Source organism: Aulostomus chinensis, chromosome 1 (assembly GCF_037954235.1).
Source record: "Aulostomus chinensis isolate RoL2024-O1b breed Wild chromosome 1, RoL_Achi_v1.0, whole genome shotgun sequence".
NCBI lineage: Eukaryota > Metazoa > Chordata > Actinopteri > Syngnathiformes > Aulostomidae > Aulostomus > Aulostomus chinensis.
Window position 1 is genome coordinate 67005821 of NC_141320.1, and position 19754 is coordinate 67025574.

At 50.2% G+C, this 19754-nt stretch overlaps 1 protein-coding gene across 2 annotated transcripts; it reads right to left on the reverse strand.

Moving 5' to 3' along the window:
• Positions 1-1092: 1092 nt before the first annotated feature.
• LOC147272843 (SH3 domain-binding protein 4-A-like) lies at positions 1093-16176 on the reverse strand. Of its 2 annotated transcripts, XM_086202527.1 has the most exons (5): positions 15957-16176; positions 10613-10781; positions 8221-10532; positions 2848-3036; positions 1093-2761 (listed from the first exon to the last, which is right to left on the reverse strand). In XM_086202527.1, the coding sequence occupies exons 2-5, from the start codon at positions 10734-10736 to the stop codon at positions 2537-2539; spliced, it is 2850 nt and encodes a 949-aa protein (XP_086058653.1). In that variant the 5' UTR covers positions 10737-10781; positions 15957-16176; the 3' UTR covers positions 1093-2536. The 2 variants fall into 2 exon arrangements, with proteins under 2 accessions (XP_086058653.1, XP_086058654.1); XM_086202528.1 differs by lacking the exons at positions 1093-2761; positions 2848-3036 and adding an exon at positions 7505-7723.
• Positions 16177-19754: the final 3578 nt, after the last annotated feature.

Below are 19754 nucleotides of genomic sequence, written 5' to 3' on the forward strand. Positions count from 1 at the left end.
TTTTGAAGTACTCAGCCCGTCCGGAGCTGGTATCCAGGAGGCCAGCAGGAATGTTGAGGGTGAGTCATCGACAGTCAAGGTGGCGACCTCCGAGGGAGAATAATTATCTGCTTTAATTAAGCACATTAAACAGCGTGTGTGTGTGTGTGTGTGTGTGTGTGTGTGTGTGTGGGTGGGTGGGTGGGGGGGGGGGGCATCAGTGTGCATTCATGCTGCATTTCTGTACGTCGTCATTTGTGTCGTTTCTTTGCTACATTCTTGATGACATCATCCAGAACCTTTAACAAACAAACCGGTTCAGTTTCCTCTGAACAAACCCAAGGAATCTCGTCAGGAAACCTGATCCCGGGCCTGCCGGGAGGTTCAGGTCTATTTCCAGGATGTGTGGTTTAGCCTAGCTTAGCATCCACTGGTGCCTCCGACCCAAACCACCGCGTGAGTCACTTCCTCTCACTGCCTGACCCACAAATCAAAGGTCGCGTTGTGGGTCAGGTACTGGTTTAGTTTGTTGTCGTCAGTCTGGACAAGAACAAAACACCAGTCTCTCACAGCAAGATGTCAATCAAAAGGTAGCCCCGCCCTCCCACCAGCTGTTTACCATGTATTTTTCTCTCAATGAGACCATAACTGACTAAGTGGACATCATGTTGTGTTGAAGACATGAAACTCGCGTCCGAGGCCATGAACGCCTCCTCATGTGCAGACGTCAATCAAGCGAGACGTGGCGTCGCCCCCTGCTGGCCTTTTCTCAGAATATCACAAATATCTTTGACTTTGATCTCGTCAGTTTTGCTCTTTCCTGGCTGTTATGAGGTCACATTCTCGTCTCTCACGTTTGTTCAAACCCTGCTGCAGTTAAGCTTTTATTTTGAAACCCCTTCCCTGTCTCTGCGTCGTGGTTTGCATTACTTCCTGTCTCTCTGCTTCCCTCCTTTTCTGTGACATCACCTGTGTTCCGTCAGCTAATCCTGCCTCACGTCTCACCACCTGCCCTGCATGATCTCATTAGTCCACCTGAGCTGTTCTTCCTGACACACGGTGGAAGGGTTCCATTTTAATGGAGGAGAAAAGTAGACAAAAAACAAGCGGTTTTACAGGCTGAGGATGAGACCAAGACTTGTCTTCATATTCAGCTTTATTTATACCGTCCGAACACAAACATGAGCCTGTCACGGCTGACAGAACGACGTGACCCACGTGTCAAAAACTGCAGCGGCATTTGGTACAAATATAGAACATGTTCATGTTCAGACTGCAGCAGCCACAAACCAGGAAGATACACAGAAGCAGGCGCAGGAACCAAACCCGAGACAATAAAAGCATCACGGACGACCGATTACACTCAGAATCGAAGAGAGAAAAGCACTAAAGAGACAGAAGGCTTCATTAAGGACAGACGTAACAAAACGAGTCATTTAGAAAACTGATTATCTGAACTGCTGGTTGACTTTGTAACAGTGGATGAAGTCAAAACGATCGACCTGTGACTGAGGCCGCCGGCCCGACCCAGCGCGACCGCCCGGCCGCCTCCACGGAGGTGAAGAAGAACGCAGCATCCCAAAGAAAACTCTGAAAAGCAACGTAACGGCACAATTAGTTGCAATTTGCAACCATAAATCTGTTTGCAGTCACTCATTCGACCACATTTATGGTTTTGAAGAACATTTGAATCAAGTTTCAGGCCTTGGTTCAAATCCTGTGCAGCGCTGTAACACTTCCACTGCCTCACTGCAGTTTTAATTGTGATCAAAGGTCATCTCATTTTGCCTCGCTGCTGCGTTCATATTCTGCCTCCGCGTCTCTTCGTGTCAATCGCTCTGAACCGCCGCACACAAATAAACCTGGAAAAGTGAAGACGATCAGCTGGGAGACCCGGTTGGCGACGCGCCGTCTCTCCTGTCCTGCAAGTATTAAAAATATATTTCAACATCTGTGACGTGGGTGGGAAGTCAGAACCGTTTTTGGCAGCAGCGTCAGAACCACTTTCATTGATTGGAAAGAGTTCATCTCCATCTTTGTCGCCTTTGCTATAAAAGGAGAATATAAAAAGAGACTTTTCACAAGCGGCTCAGATGTGAAGGGGGAGTCGGCTCCACCCTCGCAAGTGACAGAAGGTCAGAGGTCACAGTCTGTGTGGCGATGTACTGCAGTGGCTGAGGTCTTGAATGTTGTCCTGAGGGAGACGGAGACGTGGCGACTGATCAAAAAAGGAATTAAAGGTGAATCTGGACATGAAATGCTGGAGAGAGACAGTGTGAGACGCCGGCCAGGACCAGGCTGTCCCACCCCGGAGCTCCTGGCGCTCACGCTGGTCCCTGCGTCGATGGATGGGAAGGTTGAGGTAGAGAGAGAGACAGAGACAGAGAGAGAGGACACAAACAGAAATGGAGAGATGAAGTCGGAGAGACCGCGAGACGCCAGAGGAGCCGTCTGGAGCGGAGGAGCTAAACCAGGACGCTGTCTGAAACCTGGACACCGCAGCCTGCGTCTCCTGACTCCACAGATAATCCTCAATGTTCTCTGGACCAGGAGAAGGTCACACGGCAAAGTCTCCGTACCCGGTGGGGCAGAAGGCGGCGCTGCGGAGGGTATCCAGGCAGTTGACCAGGATCAGCGTACCGGTCAGGTGCTTCCAGCGCTTGGTGATGGGGTTCCTCATGCGGTCCAGGCCCAGGTGCAGCTCCTGGATCACGTCCCGGTAGCTGTCGCCCACGTGGGCGGCCCAAGTCAGCAGGAAGTCGTAGGCTGGCTTCCACATAGACTGATGAGAGGAAGAGGAGGCACTTAGAGGAGTCATGTGACCGACTACACAGCATGTCTACACATGTGCACAACCAGGACACGCACTTCGTTGTCCAGCAGCCCGTTCCTGTCGCGGTGCGGCGCCTCGTACGCCTCCATCTGCTGCCTGGACACTCGTGCCAGCTTCTCGGCCAGTTCCCGCCACCGTGACGCCACCTCCACCGCCGTGGTCAACAAGACGAAGTCCAGGACCAACCTGGCGACCAGACCCTGGCAGTCCATCTTCAGCAAGGCCTGATGGGAGAGGAGGGACACTCGGGGTTAGAGACGACTAGGAGGTCATGTGATCAGCTGTTGAAGCCGTTTCTGCTGCAGACGCAGAGCTGGAACTAAAACTGTCAGTCAGACCCACAATGTTCTGATTTTAATTAAAAACTGGAGAACATTACAGGACGCGATAGGGAGTGTGTGTGTGTGTGTGTGTGTGTGTGTTGATAAGAAACACTGCTGGATGAGTTTATTTGCTGGAATCGTCTTGATAAAGATGAAAGAATCCATAACGAGATGCAGCAAAGTCGCCGAACGCAAACCCGACACTTTGATTTGCGTGCTTGTTTCTGCAGCGCTGACGTGATCGATGACCTGAAGACATCGATGCTCGATCCATTTCTGACCAGGTAAACATCTCCGAGGCTGCTCGCCGACAGGAAGTTCCAAGGGCAAAACTGTAGTTAAAAATTGTTTCATATCTCCTTTAAAATATTGCCAAAAATAAACCGTTCACACTGACAAGATTCTGTCAAAAGCAGAAAATGTTCTGCTCCTCGGTGCAGCAGAGAAGCCGGGAACCTCTCAGCTGACAGCAGCAGTCACGTGACAGAAATCCAGTAAACTGATCTGACGAAGCAGCTGGAACCAGTGTGATGACGGGGCTTGAAAACATGAAATTTTACAAAATCAGAGACACCTCAAGAGCCTTGGAAACGAAGTATATTCTGATTATGTTTTAACATTTTGGAATAATCAATTATCAGATAAATTCAACCTTTTTTGAGGATTTCTGGCATCAGGGCTGTGTCTCCTGTGACTGTGCTGTTTCCATAGAGACGCAGGACTGAATGTTGACATGGGAAATGAGCCTCTGCGAATAAACACGGAACAAAATAAATGCACAGAAACTGATTTGAGTTCAGTGACGCGCTGCATTTGAGCCCCGGAAACGAACGAAGAGAGAGAAAACGTGATTATGAAGCAGGATGAAGATAAGAGGAGCCTCTGATGTCATCGCTGACAGAGCAGACAAACCGCCACGGAGGGGTTCTGCTGGTCTTGATGACTCTGAGGAGACAGAAGAACCTCGCCTCTGGTCGCAACATTCAACCTGAGGTCAGGTTTCACTCTGTCCCCGATCGTCCCTCCCTGTCTTCCTGCTCCAGCACCTGGCCGACAGGAGCGTCTGGCTTCATACGGTCTAAATATAGAGAGCACACACACACACACACACACACACACACACACACACACGCACGCACATACAGAAGGAGCACGACGAGTTCAAATGCAAATCAGCAGCTCCGTGCAGGACCGATGTGTCATTTAAGCCGGAAAGGATTAAAGCAGCAGACATGACAGGAAACAGGAAGGAGCTTCAGACGAAAGGTCAGGGAGAGTCCCGTCAGCGTGGCTGCAATTCAGTGTTGTTGTGAGAAGTTAAGGGCCCAGACAGCACCAGATGGGGGTCAAAGGTCAGTGTCCTGCTCAAGGACACATTGTCAGCTGTTTCAGGTCCAGCTGGAGCCGTTAGTCAAGTCTCTCAGACCAATCGAGTCCTTCAGAGTCGTTCCCAGCAGATTTTGCATGAACGAACAACTGCAATTTAACTCGACCACATGAATTAAACCGCCACGTGTTTTCCTCATCGAGTCGCCCGCTTGTAGCCCGCGTGGTTAGCTAGCGGGACGATTCCGTTCAGAAAATAGAAAACAGTCTGCGATATGAGCAGGAAGCCCCGAAGCTGACGGACAGACGGAGCTGACAGCTGACTGGGCGGCTGTCAGCTAAACGAGCCTCACTTCCTGCAGCCTGGATGGGGAGGAGGAGGAGGAGGCGGCGGCGGCGGCGGCTGATAACCCCGACAGGTAGAAAACAAATGAGGATGAGGCAGGCAGAGAGAGAGAGAAGCCGTGAAACTGGAAGGGTTTCTGCTGTCTTCACTGTCACAGCCCCTTTACCGACTGCTGTGTTCGCAGCCATGCTGGTTTGGACTCGCCGCTCGCAGCTTCCTGCCTCCTCCAGTTTCTCAGACACTGTAAAATATTAATCGTTTAATTAACTTTTACTGGCTGTCAGAGAGCATCAAAGCAGCTGCGCATTTATGAGGAGGCCTCGTCCGCAGTGCTGAGTTTTCGTCCACAAGTCGGATGACACAGTGCTTTTTCCACTCTCTCTCTCCGTAACTCAATACAGCAGTCAGATCTGCCGGGGTGGTGTCGGATGCCCCCCGGGCCTCCTGCCCCGTCCTGATCAGTGCTGGATCACGTTTCACGTGGGAACACCTGCCGGCCGGCCTGTGGCGAGCCGGTGCCTGCCAATGACTGCTCGCCCTGCAGCGACGCTTTCATTCTTCAGTCTCTAACTTCTCTGCTCACTTGTGAATGTCAGGTTGATTCCAGGGCAGCGGACATGAGACGGACACACATGGACAGAGAGCACAGAAGGTTCCCACAGAGGGTTTCATTGACAGTGTGTGACCTGGTGTCATCGGCCCACCCGACCTCACCTGCGCAGGTGTGTGCAACCGCTCTCCTTTTCACACGTATCAGCTATCACGCCTCCACCCAGCTTTGGCACAAAGAAGGGAGACTTCACTTCCCTCCTAAGGTGCTCAGAGCATCAGATCGAGGTCGTGGAGCAACACGGAGATGGTAATCTGCTCGCTGCCCGGATTAGAAGTTCACGGGGTGTTTTGGTGGAGCGAAGAATGAAAGCCTTGTTTGTGACTTGAGGATTTCCTAAAAGCAACAATTATACAAGAGGAGAGGCTGTTGAACTCCGTGGTCGGAGGATGTCTGCCTCAGTGGATCCTGACAATAACTCACCGCTCTCCGGGGAAAATCATTGGCACATAAACACTTCAGAGTGCTTTATAACAGCAGGAAGTGACACGTTATAATGTGACGCTGCTTTTTAGGTCGACGGGCTCCACCATGAATCTGTAGACTGATTGAGTGGCGCTGGGGGATCTGATGCTTCAGTGTTGGGCGACTAGAATCACACCCCAAGTGCCCAAATTGAACGTCTGAGCAATGTGCTGATTGAAGAGGGGATCTGGAGGAGGACCGAGTCATTCAAGGCTGGAAGTTAGAAAATCACCTCCACTGCATCTTTTCATGATTATGATTATTATTGTTACTTCCAGGCAGTCCGGCTCTTCCAGCGTTTGATTTAATCCTCCTTTACGTGATAGTCGCAGCTCCATGAGGGTAAAAATGAGATCGTGCTGAGAGACTGGGAGCCCACGGAGATGCTAAAGCCACAACATCGGCGCTGGTTGAAAATGAGTTTGAGCTCGTCACAAACGCCGATGTGTTTACAGTGTTGCATGTATGTCATCACCAAGGACACGGCGACGTCCTGCTGCTGTTGTTATGGTAATAAACTGACAGCAAGATGGAATTTCATTTGGTCTGAACTGCCTGTAAAGCAGCATGAGACCCTGAATGTCCTGCGGCGACTGAATATTTTTCATTTCTTGAAAGGGGGAGGAGGGTTTAAAATCCCTGCAGCCAGGAAATATGAAACTTTAAACATCTTTCCACTTCCTGTCCTTGATGATGAAAGAGTTTCTGGCTGCAGCTGGACTCCATTGAAGGAAAATGTGTTTTAAAACCTGAAGCTGGGAGAATGGAGCCTGAATCAGAGATAACAACGCCGAGGCGCTCTCTGAGCACGTCCACGCCGCAGCTGCAGGAGTTGAAGGTAGCCGCCAGAATAAAAGCCTTTTATAAAACATGAAAGCACGCCTTGCTCCCTTTAGACTCTCTGAGATTATGGAGGTCATGTGACTTCAGCCACACAGACTTGCAGGAGCACAGCATGAACAGCAAACACTCTCATTCCCCTTAACGGTGACTGTCAAAGTCCCATTTAGCAAAGCACTTTACCTCAGTTGCAGCCAAACCCGCTGCAACTAAAGTGGCATGCTTCATTAGCTCCGCCTGGATAAACAGCACTTCTGAAAATGTACTCTGCTAAGGTACTTTTTGAGAGATGGCATCAGGGGAGGGAAAGTCTCGGGACTGTTGCTTCCTGCAGGGCACCAACGCTGTCAGAGATGAGAAACACATCAAGGCCTGTGTGTGTTCCCTTGTTTCTATGCTCTCCTTTACTATTTGTTCCTTCTTCATTGTTCATGTGATGCACCGCCAGCCTCCGCAGGCTAAAACACAAGTTGTTTAGCATTCATGTGACTGAGCATAAGGACTCAAATCCCTCTCGTTGTGCGGCTGCGGCGCAGGGAGGGAGGTTGTGGCAGAGACAGGAGAGCCAATCAGACAGCGAGTGGCACTCATTGTTTCAGGCTTCTGTTTTTCTCAGAGCGACTGAAGAACGCTGATAAAACTCCTGTTCACTTCAGTGTCGTGTGGGTGATTTTAACCGTGCAGTGAAACAGTTGAAAGGCATCAATTTGAAGTCAATTACAGGGAACACGCGCGCGCCCCAACCCTTGAGTTTGGAGACAAACACTGACAAACTGTGACTTCCTGCCAGTCACCAAAAAACAAACACATCACAAAGCAAAACATCACCTGTTCCCTGATTCTCAAATATGAGGATTTATTGTTTTGCTCGACTGTGAACTGTACAGTGTTTTGGTCCGTTGGAGGAACAAAACACAGAGGAAAACGTGACCTTTGTCTCTGGGAGTATTTGAGGTTTTACTGGGACTCAAACAAGGAAAGGGACGTCACTGGATCAGCACCTGGAAACGCACGCATGTTCAAGGCAGGGACGTACAACATTGTCTGGATATCTGACTGCAAATACTGCATGATGCTCGTTAGCGTGCAGGGAGGCCCAGCAGAGGAGGACAATTTCTGTACTGGCGGGTCAATTCATGAGGACCATTTGGTTGAAAAGGAACATAGTGAACTTTGAAAACAAGAGGCAGTGTAACTTGTGCCTGAAACCAGCAGTACAGAGTCCTCATGCTCAAGCCCAACACCCACAGGGACCACAGTGACACTAAAACCTGCTCCCACATCCGATGGGAAGGGTTCAGTGCCACAGAGGTGATCAGAGAACTCAGGCACAACACTTTTCTGTCCTCAACTTTCTGCCTCAGTTTACTTCTAAATGTACACATCAACAATTCTACAGTGGTGCTGTGGTCAAAATGAATCACAACCAGACCTGAGAGCCGAAGTCATGACAAGAACCTGGACATAAAAGGGACCGCTATGACAATCGTTGACTCACCATCATGAGCTCCCTCTGAAAGGACTTCCTGTCCTTATTCTCCATGTTCGTGCACTCCTCCTTGAGTTTCTCCAGAACAGACGCCACCTTCTCCGTCTCATTGTCCAGTTCGGTCCGGCAGAAGTAATTCAAAGGCAAATTCCCGTACCCCAGGGCGTCTGCAAATGCCCTCCAGTTTCCCACATTCTCCATCAAAACCGTCCTCACAGTTGCGTAGATGTACGTAAGAAATTTGCAAGGTTTAAGGATTTGCTCGAGCAGCACTGTGGTGGTTAGATCCGGCCCACACCAGTAAATGGGCTTGACTTTCCCGAGAACCAAAACGTTCTTGGCATGGACGAGCCCCATCTTCCCCTGGTAGTATCCGATGTACCACTCTTTGGTCCGCAGCTGCCCTCGTAGTTTGATTTTCTCCTCACTTAGCAAAGCGATGACATCCCCCTTCTTGTACTCCAGCAGATACGTGCTTTTGTGCTGCCTGATCACAGTTTTGATCAACTTACCGAACTTCAGGTTGGTAATGCAGCGATCCTGAAACTTTGGGTATTTGGAGGTTACAGCCAGCGGAGAGAGGACGATTTTATCCACCTCCCTCTTTTTCAAGAACCTCCTCTGGCCTGTTACCCTTGCTCCAGTCTTTGGTGGCGGTTGCGGTGTCTGGACACAGAACTGTGTGAGGATGCAGTCCAGGGCATCCTTGACTTGAACCCTGAGGGTGAAGTCTGAGATGCTGTTGGGGTTGTGCGATGAGATCATGTACAGCAGCCGACTGACCTTCCCCAGTTTGAGTTGGAATCCCCGAATCATCCCTGCACCTTCGCTCACATTCACCTGGTAGTTGGACATGTTGGAGTACAATCCCACCTGGAGGTCCTGTGGGTATCCCAGAACAAACTGGTGCCTCCCCCAAAGCTGGAGGGCCACTGCTGGGTTTGAACAAGCCTGCCGGCCCACCTCGCTCACCAGTAAGGTCTTGGGAGCACAGTCATGCCCGAACATGGCCACCACTGCCTTGAAGGAGGGGTGGATGTGCTTGGGTCCGTACACGCCCAGAGTTACCTTCCTCTGAACATGGTCCCAAACAGTCGCATTGTGGCTCACGTACTGTGACTGAACCACAACCGCAACATACATGCAAGGTTCAAGACTGTCCAGCTGGACCTGGACTGTATCCTTGTAGATGTAGGCATTCGGGATCGGCGTGTAAGGCCCTTCTTTGCAGTCGCTCCGAACACAAAGCATCTCAGCACAACTGTCCTTCCTCACTGATACAGATACTTTCATCTCTAGCGTGATGAAAGACTTAATCTCCATGTTGCTGAGCTTGATCTCCACCACTGGGCTGATGCTGGAGCGGTGGTCGCCGTTGAGCTCCAGTGGAGGATCTAACAGTGCTTTCAATGAGATCTGCTGGTGGTCCCCGTGGCTGACATGACCTTCAGGGATGTGCATGCTAATCTGGGTGTCTGGGAGCTGAACTACCCCGCCGGTACTGTCCAACCTGCACACAATGTTGGTCTCTACTGGCTGAGTCTGACCCCATCCTGGACTCTGCCCCAAAGACTCAAGGTCATGACAAGATCGGGCCAGCTTCCGGTGGTTTAACCATGCTGTCCTAAAATCCTCCCGGCTCTGAAACTGCTCCGGTGAAGGAGCCTTGAGACCGGTGAAGAACCCCGAAGAAGGTAAGTTTGGATTTGATTGCGCCTGCAGAACCGACAGCTCTGAAAGACTGTGGGAACGTTTACTCCTGAAAAAAGGGTTATCCCTGTGGAGGTTTGGAGAGACCTCTTGGTCCATGCTGGTCAGGGTGTTAAAAGGACAACCGTTGAAGCCACCGATCACAACAGTGTCAGAGTTGGAGCCTGTAGATGGAGACGCTAATGCGTCAAAAAGAATAAGGTCGGCTGAGTTCCTTACACCTGCTTCTTTGCAGTTCTGATCTAAAGGGCGGGTGAAAGGATTAACAGAGTAGACTGGGGAGGGTTTAAGGGTCATCCCCGTCCATTCTCCCAAACCCTCAAACTCTTTAGACTCCTCCTCCCCGAGACTGTCAATCATGCCACTGTCGCTAAGCGACGAGTTCCTGAAGTTGACTGGCTGGACGTAGGCAGCTGGGATGTAGCCCATTTCCGTGTTGTTGTGAGCGTACCACCACTCTCCACCGGACGTGTCCAGCACGTAGAGGCGATCCCCTTTGGAGAACCTCAGCGTGGTGAAGCTGCTGGGGCAATAATCCTTTATGGCGACCACTTCCTGCGCCGCTCCATAGGAGGCGGAAGTGTCCAGTCGTAAGGCACTAGGAGAAGGCACTGGAAAAGAAAAGAGAGGGCGTGAAGAAAATGTCCTCCTCTGTTTGGAACCATGTCATAAATGGGAGGTGACTACTGACCTTTGACATCTGTCAGACTGGCAGCACTCACTCCTTCGCTGAGCTCGATGAGCGTCCCCTCAGACTTGCAGCGAGGGAGGACGCTGTTGTTGTTCGTCACTCTGATGATTCGATGAGCAGCCATGGCTGATCCTCGTCTCGTAACCTTCACTCATCGGAGGCTTTTCATCTGGAGATCAACGCAAGGAGAAGTTCAATCTGGAGCGTAGCAACACTGCAAGTAGCAGAGTTGAAGCCACCGCAACAGAGAAGTTGACAAATATCTGTATTTCTGGAGGAGTCGGCGTGCAGAATGTGCTGGAAAAATGAGCTCCCAGCTGAACAGAGATCATAAATTGATTCAAAGAGCAGTGAGCTCAGAGGAGAACCAGAGCAATCGAAAAAGCAATCTTGAAAATGAAACCATTTTCTATTTTCAGCAAACAACAACAAAGCTCATATCCAGCAAAAAAGCATGAAGCAAAAAAAATGAAGCGCGCGCATGTTGGAAAGACATTCGGATGATTTAATGAAAATGAGTTCAAACGTGTTTACCGGAGGAGTGAATAGGGTTTAGCTTCCAGTTTTATAAAATAAAATAAAATGAACTATCTGAACCAAAACCAAACGACATCTTTGACAGGCATCTCGAATTTTTTCATGCCAAAATGACATCATTCATCATAAATGCCGCTTTATGTATGATGGAATATGTAAATCTGTCTAATCCCCAGTCTCAGGGACACGGCCGTGGGGTTTCCCTCCAGGTGAGGCAACCACCACCATTTTGATCTCGCCCTGCTCTGACCCAGCATCCTGCTCGCCATGAGGTTTTCTACACCCCCCAACGTATCGAGCGAGGAGCCCATTTCAATTTGGGTGTGAAAACACACAGTCAGCACAAGACGGTAATCTGATTAAGGAGGCAGCAAGAAACGCTGTACCCTTCAGTCATGAGACATTATTATTATTCCTGCGGGTGTGGCGAGCAGCGACGGCGGGAACATTTGCACGCTAATGATGGCGTTTTAATCTGATTAAAGCTGCCATGTAATATGCATTTCACTGATTCTCTCCATTCCAGCTTTCATATTTGCAGCTGGATCTCTGCTCAAAGTACCATTCGCGTTTGTTTGCATCAACAGTTTTCATAGCGACGCCACATTCCAGGGTAGCAGCGTCTGGTTGTCAACCCCCAGCTACGCTGACGACAGGAACTCGTCAGGATGTCTAGCAAAGATGTGATGAACTGTAGAAACTGCAGCGGCGTTCAGGGATTTCTCTGCAGACACACAACTTTAATCAGGACCCAAAGAAAACGGCAGCACATAATTACTGAATCCCTGCGGTTTCTTCTCCGAGCAAAACTCATGTTTACTGACTTCTTTTTCACATCAACATGAAGTCTCCTGTCTCTATGGAAACAGCACAATCTTGAGTAGAAGAAGGGGGAACCCCAACATGCTGTGTCTGTGCTGTAGAGCAGCAGCTCCTGGTAACCTCACAGGGTTTGGAAACTTTGGACTCTTGGAGCTGATGCAGACCAGCTGCGCTGATCCAAACGCAGACGGTTCCATCGCCGGCCTGTCGCTTCTGATGCCTGGACGACTGCGTCTTTGCAAAGGAAAACAGACCTTCGCAGACTTCGCACAGCAGAGTTTGGAATCATTTGCTGAACTCAAACATGACAGGGATGAACTCTGGTTGGTGACAAAAGCAAGTCGCACAAATCCTGCGGGGGATTTTCTTTTTTTAATTCCTCTGAGCTTTGTGCAGGAAGTCATGCGCGAGGCCCCCGTGTGGCCCTCTGAGGATCTCTGTTCCACTCTTAGGCTTCAGCTTGAATCAGCGATCATGAAAAAGCTGCTCTGCCTTTCGTGCTTTCCTTCTCCCTCGCGAGGTTCCTTAGCAGTCGAGTCATGACTGAAACTTCTCAGGGCCGCTCATGCAGATGCTGCAGCGAGAGCTCGCTCAACGACTATTCACCTGCGAGTCAAACTTTCCTGCATCCTCTGTGTCGATCCGTCGATGCGGCCCCTCCCTCCCTCCGCTCAACACATCCAGCCTGCGATCGATAACGAGCCGGCACAAACAGGCACTGTCACTGCAATTGCTGCTAATTGCTGCAGGGGCGAGGACGCCGCTGACAGCCGCAGCAGGAGGTCCCCACAAGCCTTGAGGAAACATCCAAGAGCTGAGGGGGAAACTTGGAGTCAGAGATCCTGCTTGTGACCTCGTCAGAGAAAATATTTCTTCGTGCTGAGATATTTCTTCACACTGGCAGACATTTTGAACAAAGAGCTTGTGTTTTATACCGGAGAAATTTCAATTACAGAAGGAGAGGGAACGCTAAAAAGGAGCTTTCAGGGGATCTGCAGCAAACTCCCGGAGGCCTTGAGGGCTGCTTTATCTGACGCGGTGAAATACTCTGCACTACATTTCAGTCCAGCTGACGGACTGGAGGAGTGGCGAGGTCGTCAGGGAGCCACAACTTTAATTGGCTGAAAGTCAGCTGGTCCTAATCTCTGGATGAACGTGGCTATGATAAGTTCCAGCAGCCATATGCTCACAGAGTTTATCGCAGCTGCTAAAACCAGCAGATTATAGAACAGACCTGGCAGCTACGTGGCGGCCGTGTCAAATATTAGAACTGACCAACTCTGTCAAAGTCACAGCTGGATTTCCTAGGAGGGACATCAGACTTGCAGATCAAAGCAGGAGACGTTAAATGGAGACCAGCTCCCAACTCGAGGAAAAGGAAAACTTAATTCCACAAATCCGTTCAGCAGCCGACAGAAAACAAAAACCGCCACAGCTTTTGATATTGAAGCCAAATTAGCTTCCTTCCTGACTGTAAACATACGGCACAGACAGCTGTTAGCTTAGCCACACACAACAAGCTAGCAACAGAACCCTTGACTTGCTGTCAGAGTTTTTCAAAGTAAGGCTTGAAAACAAAAGCAAACTAGCAACGAGGGAGAGCTGCTTTTGTTCTGAAGGCAGAATCACGGCACTGGAAATGATTTTTTCGGCAAACATCTCTGATCGCTCTCTGAAATGGAGTCCAGACATTGGTCAAAGCACATCCGCCCACGTGCTGGGAACCTACGCCGGGCTGCTAAACTCCTCGCTTCGTTCATTCATGGCCGGATTTGCAGTGACGACATTGAATGTAACTTTGGCTCCCGAGCTGGAACGGACCATGGACAGCATGCTAGCTAACACAAGCTAACACGCGTCGAGCTGGAGCTGAGAGGGCGCTAAAGGCCAGCCGCAGACGCTGCTTCACTGCGGAGTCGGTCGTCACGAGCGCAGGAGTCGTTCACTGCTGCGGAGAAAGACCCTCAAAGTTTCACTCATGAAATAAAGACTGATGCTTTGGTGAGTTTGATCTCTGGAAGTTCACCTGACTTGTAGGCGCTGGCCAGTTCTTTCATATGAATCACGACAGGTGCTCTGCGCCCTGATTCGTCGCCGTTCATCACACGCCGCCTCCAGAGAAGTAATGTCGTGCCCAGCAAGGCTCCCAGATTTACAGCCGCACCAGCAAACCTGAACGAATGATCCCATTTTCTTTTCCAAATCAGCTGTGCGAGAGACGTGATGGAAAGCTGGCGAGTTATTTATTTCCCTTCTGTGCTGCATCATCACACAGACAGGTAATCACTCCTGAGATGTAGCTGACACCACCGCAGGATCTATCCCTCCTTCTTCAAACACAGGAGAGAAAGGAGAGAGTTAACCAGCAGACCCCTTCTTGTTTTAGGGTGTTTGTAAATCACATTTTCCCATCGGTGGACAGCGAAGACGTGAGCAGAACTCATGGAAAGACTTGAACGTCCTTCTGTTACTAGAATGAAACCTGAGCCTCACATTTCCTTCCATGAAACACAAACTCACTGAAAAACAGCCCGCGTTTTCCCTGACATTCAAAGATCAGCACCACACTCCAACGCCATGGACTCAGACGCCGCCCCCTCACTCCTCCCGCAGCCTCATTATTTATTCAGCGCTCGCTTTTTTTATCCCGCAGAGAAAAATAAAAGTTTTTAAAAGCTTCAACCTGGCAGGTGGTCAAATACTAACATATCTGCAGAATATCAGCCTCTCTCCTAACAATGGATAAATAATACATGAACGCGCCGGCTGAGAGCTCATACAAACGTCTCCCTCGCCTCCCGGCGGCATGAACCACGTCAGCAGGTTCTTTAAAGGAACACACCGACTTTTAGGGAAAGTCTCTTCCTGTCCATCGCGGGTACAGACCCACGCTAGTTAGCTTAGCACAATGAGAGTCGGCTGGTGGGAAGTGTTAGCATCAGCTAGCTCAGTCCAGGATGTTTGTCCAGCACCGCCTCTCTCGTTGACCCCGTAGCTCATTTACATTTGTGTGTAATCAAATGTGCACATGCGTCCACACCGCATCCAGATGTGTGTTTGCTCTTCGATCCACATGTTGCTGCTGTTATGTAAACTGGAACGGACTGGTGACAGGCTGGTCTAGACCACCAAACCAGTCTGTCACCAGTGGCAGTCGGACAGCACTCATTAGCCTGCTAATGCTAACGAAGGAGGGAGGGAAAAGAGAGGGTTGATCGGAGAGAAGAAAAAAGTGAGGCTGAGAGTTTTGGAGGAAGAGGAGGGACGATGAAGATACAGCAACAAGGAGGATGAGGAAGGGAGGAGTTAACGGTGAGGGAGAGGAGGATGAACCAGGGGTGAAGGGATGAAGACGCAGACAAAAGAAGACAAACCCAACTGGGAAAAGACACACACTGAGTCTGTGGTGGTGAAGATATCACACACTCACACACTCACACACACACACACACACACACACATCTAATTAAACAGAGCTCGAGGCTGCAGAGATGTGTGTGTGGGGGGGGGATTTTCAGCTTATCAAATGACCTTATTGGCAAGACACATGCGTGCACGCGCCTGCGCACGCACGCCGCCATGTCGGTAATTGACAGCTTATCATGGCCAGTGTTTCTCTGCCGTGCGCGCGCGCGCGCGCGTCTCTTGAATATTCATGAGCAGCCAAACAGATAAAAAGGAAGCAGTAATAAAAAGAAAATAAATCGGAGGGAGGAAGAACGCGTTTGAGTTGGAGGCTGCAGGCTGGTAATTAGAGAAGCAACGCAATTAACGTCCAAACGTGTGAATTTGAGCTCAAAGTCGCCAAGCAGCGTCAACACACAGCGGCAGACGCGGGATATTAACAGGAGAATCGAAGGGGAAATGACGCCGAATTTCTGCTTGTGGTCTTTTCTGCCTGGCCGACGAACAAAGTTGAGGTTTAATTCGTTGAAATGAACATCGGAAGTGATGAACAGTAAAATCGATGGAAATGTGAACTGACCGCCTGCTGGCTGAGAGCCCGCCGCTCTGAGAAGGTGAAGAGCAGAAGAAGAGCCTCCTCCTCACTTCTTCTTCTTCTTCTTCTCTCTCTCGCCTGGTTTCATTTATTTTAAAGAAAAGAAAATAATAAACTGAAGACTTCAGCTCCCAGAAGTTTTGGAAGGGGGGAGGTGAAGCACGTCCGTCTCCGCTCCGGTCTGTCGGAGGACTGGAGGGGGCGGAGGGCTGCTGCTGCCCTGCTGGATGGGAGTGTGTGACGTCACCGAGGGGGCGTGGCCACATGCTTCAAATGAGAAATGTGGCATTCGCGGCTGCTGTATTCGTTTTGTTTTTAAGGGTATAAATGAATAAAAACAAAGGAAAACAAGAATGAAAATAACAAAACACATGAGTTAAAGTGAAGGTTTCAGCACATGAATGAATAAATACAGTTATCTGCAGTCATTCATCTTTGTTTCCATGTTCTTACGACCAAAATAGTTGGAAATATTCTCCTCTTCATAACAACAACTCTGACACAGAAGCTTTATTCATCATTCGTGAAAGAAGGGTTGAATTCCTCTTGTGTTGTGTTTCACCTTCTTCAAAGCAGCTCAAAACCATCACGGCGTCTTTGGTCATCTGGCTGCTCCAAATGTTTGTGTTGTCCTGGTCACTCAAACCTACGGAGGCCCCGAGGTGTCAAGCGCAGCACGATTTTCACGTGTGTTTTTTTTTAACTTGTAACTGTGGCGAGGAGTAAAGACGTTGGGAGAGGAATCAATCAGATCAAAGGAGTTCTTCCTGCAGATCCAAGTGTCCGCCGACCTCAGGAGGAACCTGTGCACTCTCTTGTACCGACTGTGCCAACGAGGAACCGGTAATTCTGAAGCCAGCAAATGTTTGCTCTGAGACACGGACTGGAGTCAAAGTGCTGTAACTGACAGTTTGGACCCGCAGCCTCTGAATCCTTCATCACAGGCAACACATCAAAATGAGCACTTTGAGCGATCTGATGAAAAATGCAAGCGAAGCTCAAAGAACGCAAACGCCTTTGATGTTCTCCACCAAAGACGGTTGTAAAATCTGGACCGTTAGAAAATAGAAAAAGCCCTGCGGCGCGGCGCGGCTGCCTGTCTGCTAGCAGCCTCCGTTCTGCCTGAGGGGGCCGGAGCGGCGGCGAGGAGGCCGCTAATTAGACCCGCCGACCGGCAACAGCTGGAGGACCAGGAGAGGAGAGGCTTGCAAGAAAATAATCACGTTACATTTGAGTCTCACGATCCAGAGACAGAACCATCCAGGTTCTCCTCAGGAGGAGGATTTGGGAAAGTGCAAGGTGACTGCTCCCCGCGCCCTCCCCTCGGGCGCCGGCGCCAGCCAGATGATGGATATGTGTGAGTTATGAAGCGACCAGCATCATCCATCCAGCCGGAGTCACCCAGGACCTGCACTCTCAGAGAAGTCCTCCTCCAATCGTCCCAGGCCGAGGCCGGATAAATCAGAGCTGAAGCTTCTGTGTATTCCACGTGATGGCGCTCCATCAGCCGCCGGCAGGTGGAGCCAAGCTCTCTGAAGGCTTGTGACAAGAGTGAGGGGCCGTGCGTCCGCTGAGCGTAGCGTCTCCTGCCGTGGGAGGTCCACAAAACGTCACAGGGAACAAAACACTAACATCAAAGCCTCAAAGAAAAAGGATGAAAGAGCCTCAAACGAGCTGCTGAGTGCCGGGGACGGACAGCGGCGTCCTGATGGGATCCACGTCCCTCTTTGAGCTTGGTCACATGGTTATTTTGTGATGCAACTATAACCAAGCCTCCACCGCAGCAGTCAGGTGATCAGCCTGGCAGCCTGGCAGCAGGTCGGGGCTCCTCCACGCCGCGGCCTTCACACTGATTAGCCAAATAAACCAGACATTCCTCAGAGAACACAAGCGCCTGCTAACACTGGATGCTGCTGCCCTGCAGTTCAGCTGCAGTTCGAGGCCCAGACTGGTCTGGACGTGTCCATTAAGCTGGGATGAATGGGAGCTGTGGGATGTGAAAAGGAGCCTTCTATTATTGCGGCGCTTCGCTATCAGCAGCTCACTTTGCATCACAATGGCGCTCGTCAGCCAGGTCGCTTCTGGGAAGAAACCAGGCGTTCTCGGAAACTGTGGGAGTTTGTTCTTTATACCACGGATAAAGACCTTCCGCTCCAGCAAATGCAGGGAACCCCAATGCTTCTACTGGCTGGAACCACTTCAGATGCTCGTTCCGTTGATAGAACCTCTAGAACTGGAGATATCTTCTGGTTTTCCTCCTCCTCTCTCCAACTTCCTCCTCATACACAAACTTCTCTGGATCTTTGATTCCAGAGAGGAGCCGTTCTGTTCCTGAGTCCAGCTGATCAAAGCGAGCTACGTCAGCCTGATTGGTGGAGCTGCCTTCATAAACTCTCGCCTACGTTCCCTCATTCTGCTGGGAAGTCGCTCCTTCCAGGACCCCGATGCTGAAGCAGCTCCCCTCCACGTCTGCTTCATCTGAAACAATCCAGAACAGCAGATTTATTGCTGCTCCACCTCAGTAAACAGAGAGCGCAGCAGATTTCATCCTCCAGCGCTCTCCTCCGCCTTGCTGTTATTTCCCTCTCGTCTCGGCGGCCCATTTTCTCGCCTCCATCTGTCCGTTTACTCCACACTCGAGGCTGCTCCACCTGTCCGCGTCCAATTACTTATTCATCAGTCCCTGGGAGGATTAGCCGGCTGTGTCTTCAGGCAAACGCACACCTGGAAATCTGCTGCCTTTTCAGAATTAATTGCTGATAATTTTAATAAAGTAGAAAAAACACGAGCGTTTCCCCGTGAATCTCTCCTCAGCGTTTCAGATGTTTTTACGGCCCAGAACCCGTCTCCTTTCAGGTTGTTTCTCTCACTCCCAGATTTCCTCCCAACGAATCCCTCCAGATGAGGCTGCTTTCTGAAGGTCGGCCTTTAAATCCTTAAATCCCCAAATCCCAGGTTTCTAAATGATTACCATTTTGGCGGCGAGATCCTCCGACCGCCAGGATCCATCTTTTATCCCAGGAACTTCAGGGATTTGACGCTGAGATACGGGATGATCAACAAAGACGTCTCCCGTCAGAGGCGGACGGCTCGTGTTCTGGCGGCAGCCTCACTGATGAAAACGTTCGAGAAGTTGCGCTCAGAATCAAACGTGCTCTTAAACCAACGTCTCCCCGTTGCGCCGGCGCTTGTCCCTGCAGGGAGTCGCTCGCTGCTCGCCGCTGTATTGATGGACAGGTCAATCAAGTTGGTTTTAATCTGGTTGAAAAGCTCCGGGGCCCTGTTTCATTAGCATAATGAGTTCCCCACGCCGCCGCAGCTGCTCACATCAGACGAGCGCCACGTTCAAAGCCCCATGCCGACGGAGGTCCCTTCCTGCTGCGAAAGGTCACTTCCTGCTATGAAAGGTCGCAAGTTCATTTCAGGCTGAACGGATGAGCCCTTGAGCGATAACCTTCCTGCTCCTGAACACTATGTCAAGTCTTCGTCTTCATTTCGCTTCACGAACGTTCGTTTGGAGCAAAGTTCAGCGTCGGGGAGGAACGCACGCCACTGAGCGTCCAGAGCTCAGAGCTCAGCTCCGTCACGCCGGATTCAACGGGTTTTTATTCTCCTTAAAGTGAAAACGACACCTCCTGAAAAGTCAAAGCTTGAGGTTTGAGATGTGACGTGGAAATCATGACACTACAACTCACAGACCACGTTTGCTAAGAAACTTCTGTTTATTTTTTCAGTTTGCAACTCAAAAATATCACGGCTGGTCGTAGTAATGGCTAACGGAGT

Coding starts and splice junctions, on each gene's coding strand:
- LOC147272843 (XM_086202527.1), bottom strand. CDS start 10,736: ATGGCTGCTCATCGAATCATCAGAGTGACGAACAACAACAGCGTCCTC. Junction 3,037..8,220: donor TTCAGAGGGAGCTCATGATG/GTGAGTCAACGA, acceptor CTCTCCCATCAG/GCCTTGCTGAAGATGGACTG. Junction 2,762..2,847: donor ACGGGCTGCTGGACAACGAA/GTGCGTGTCCTG, acceptor TCCTCTCATCAG/TCTATGTGGAAGCCAGCCTA.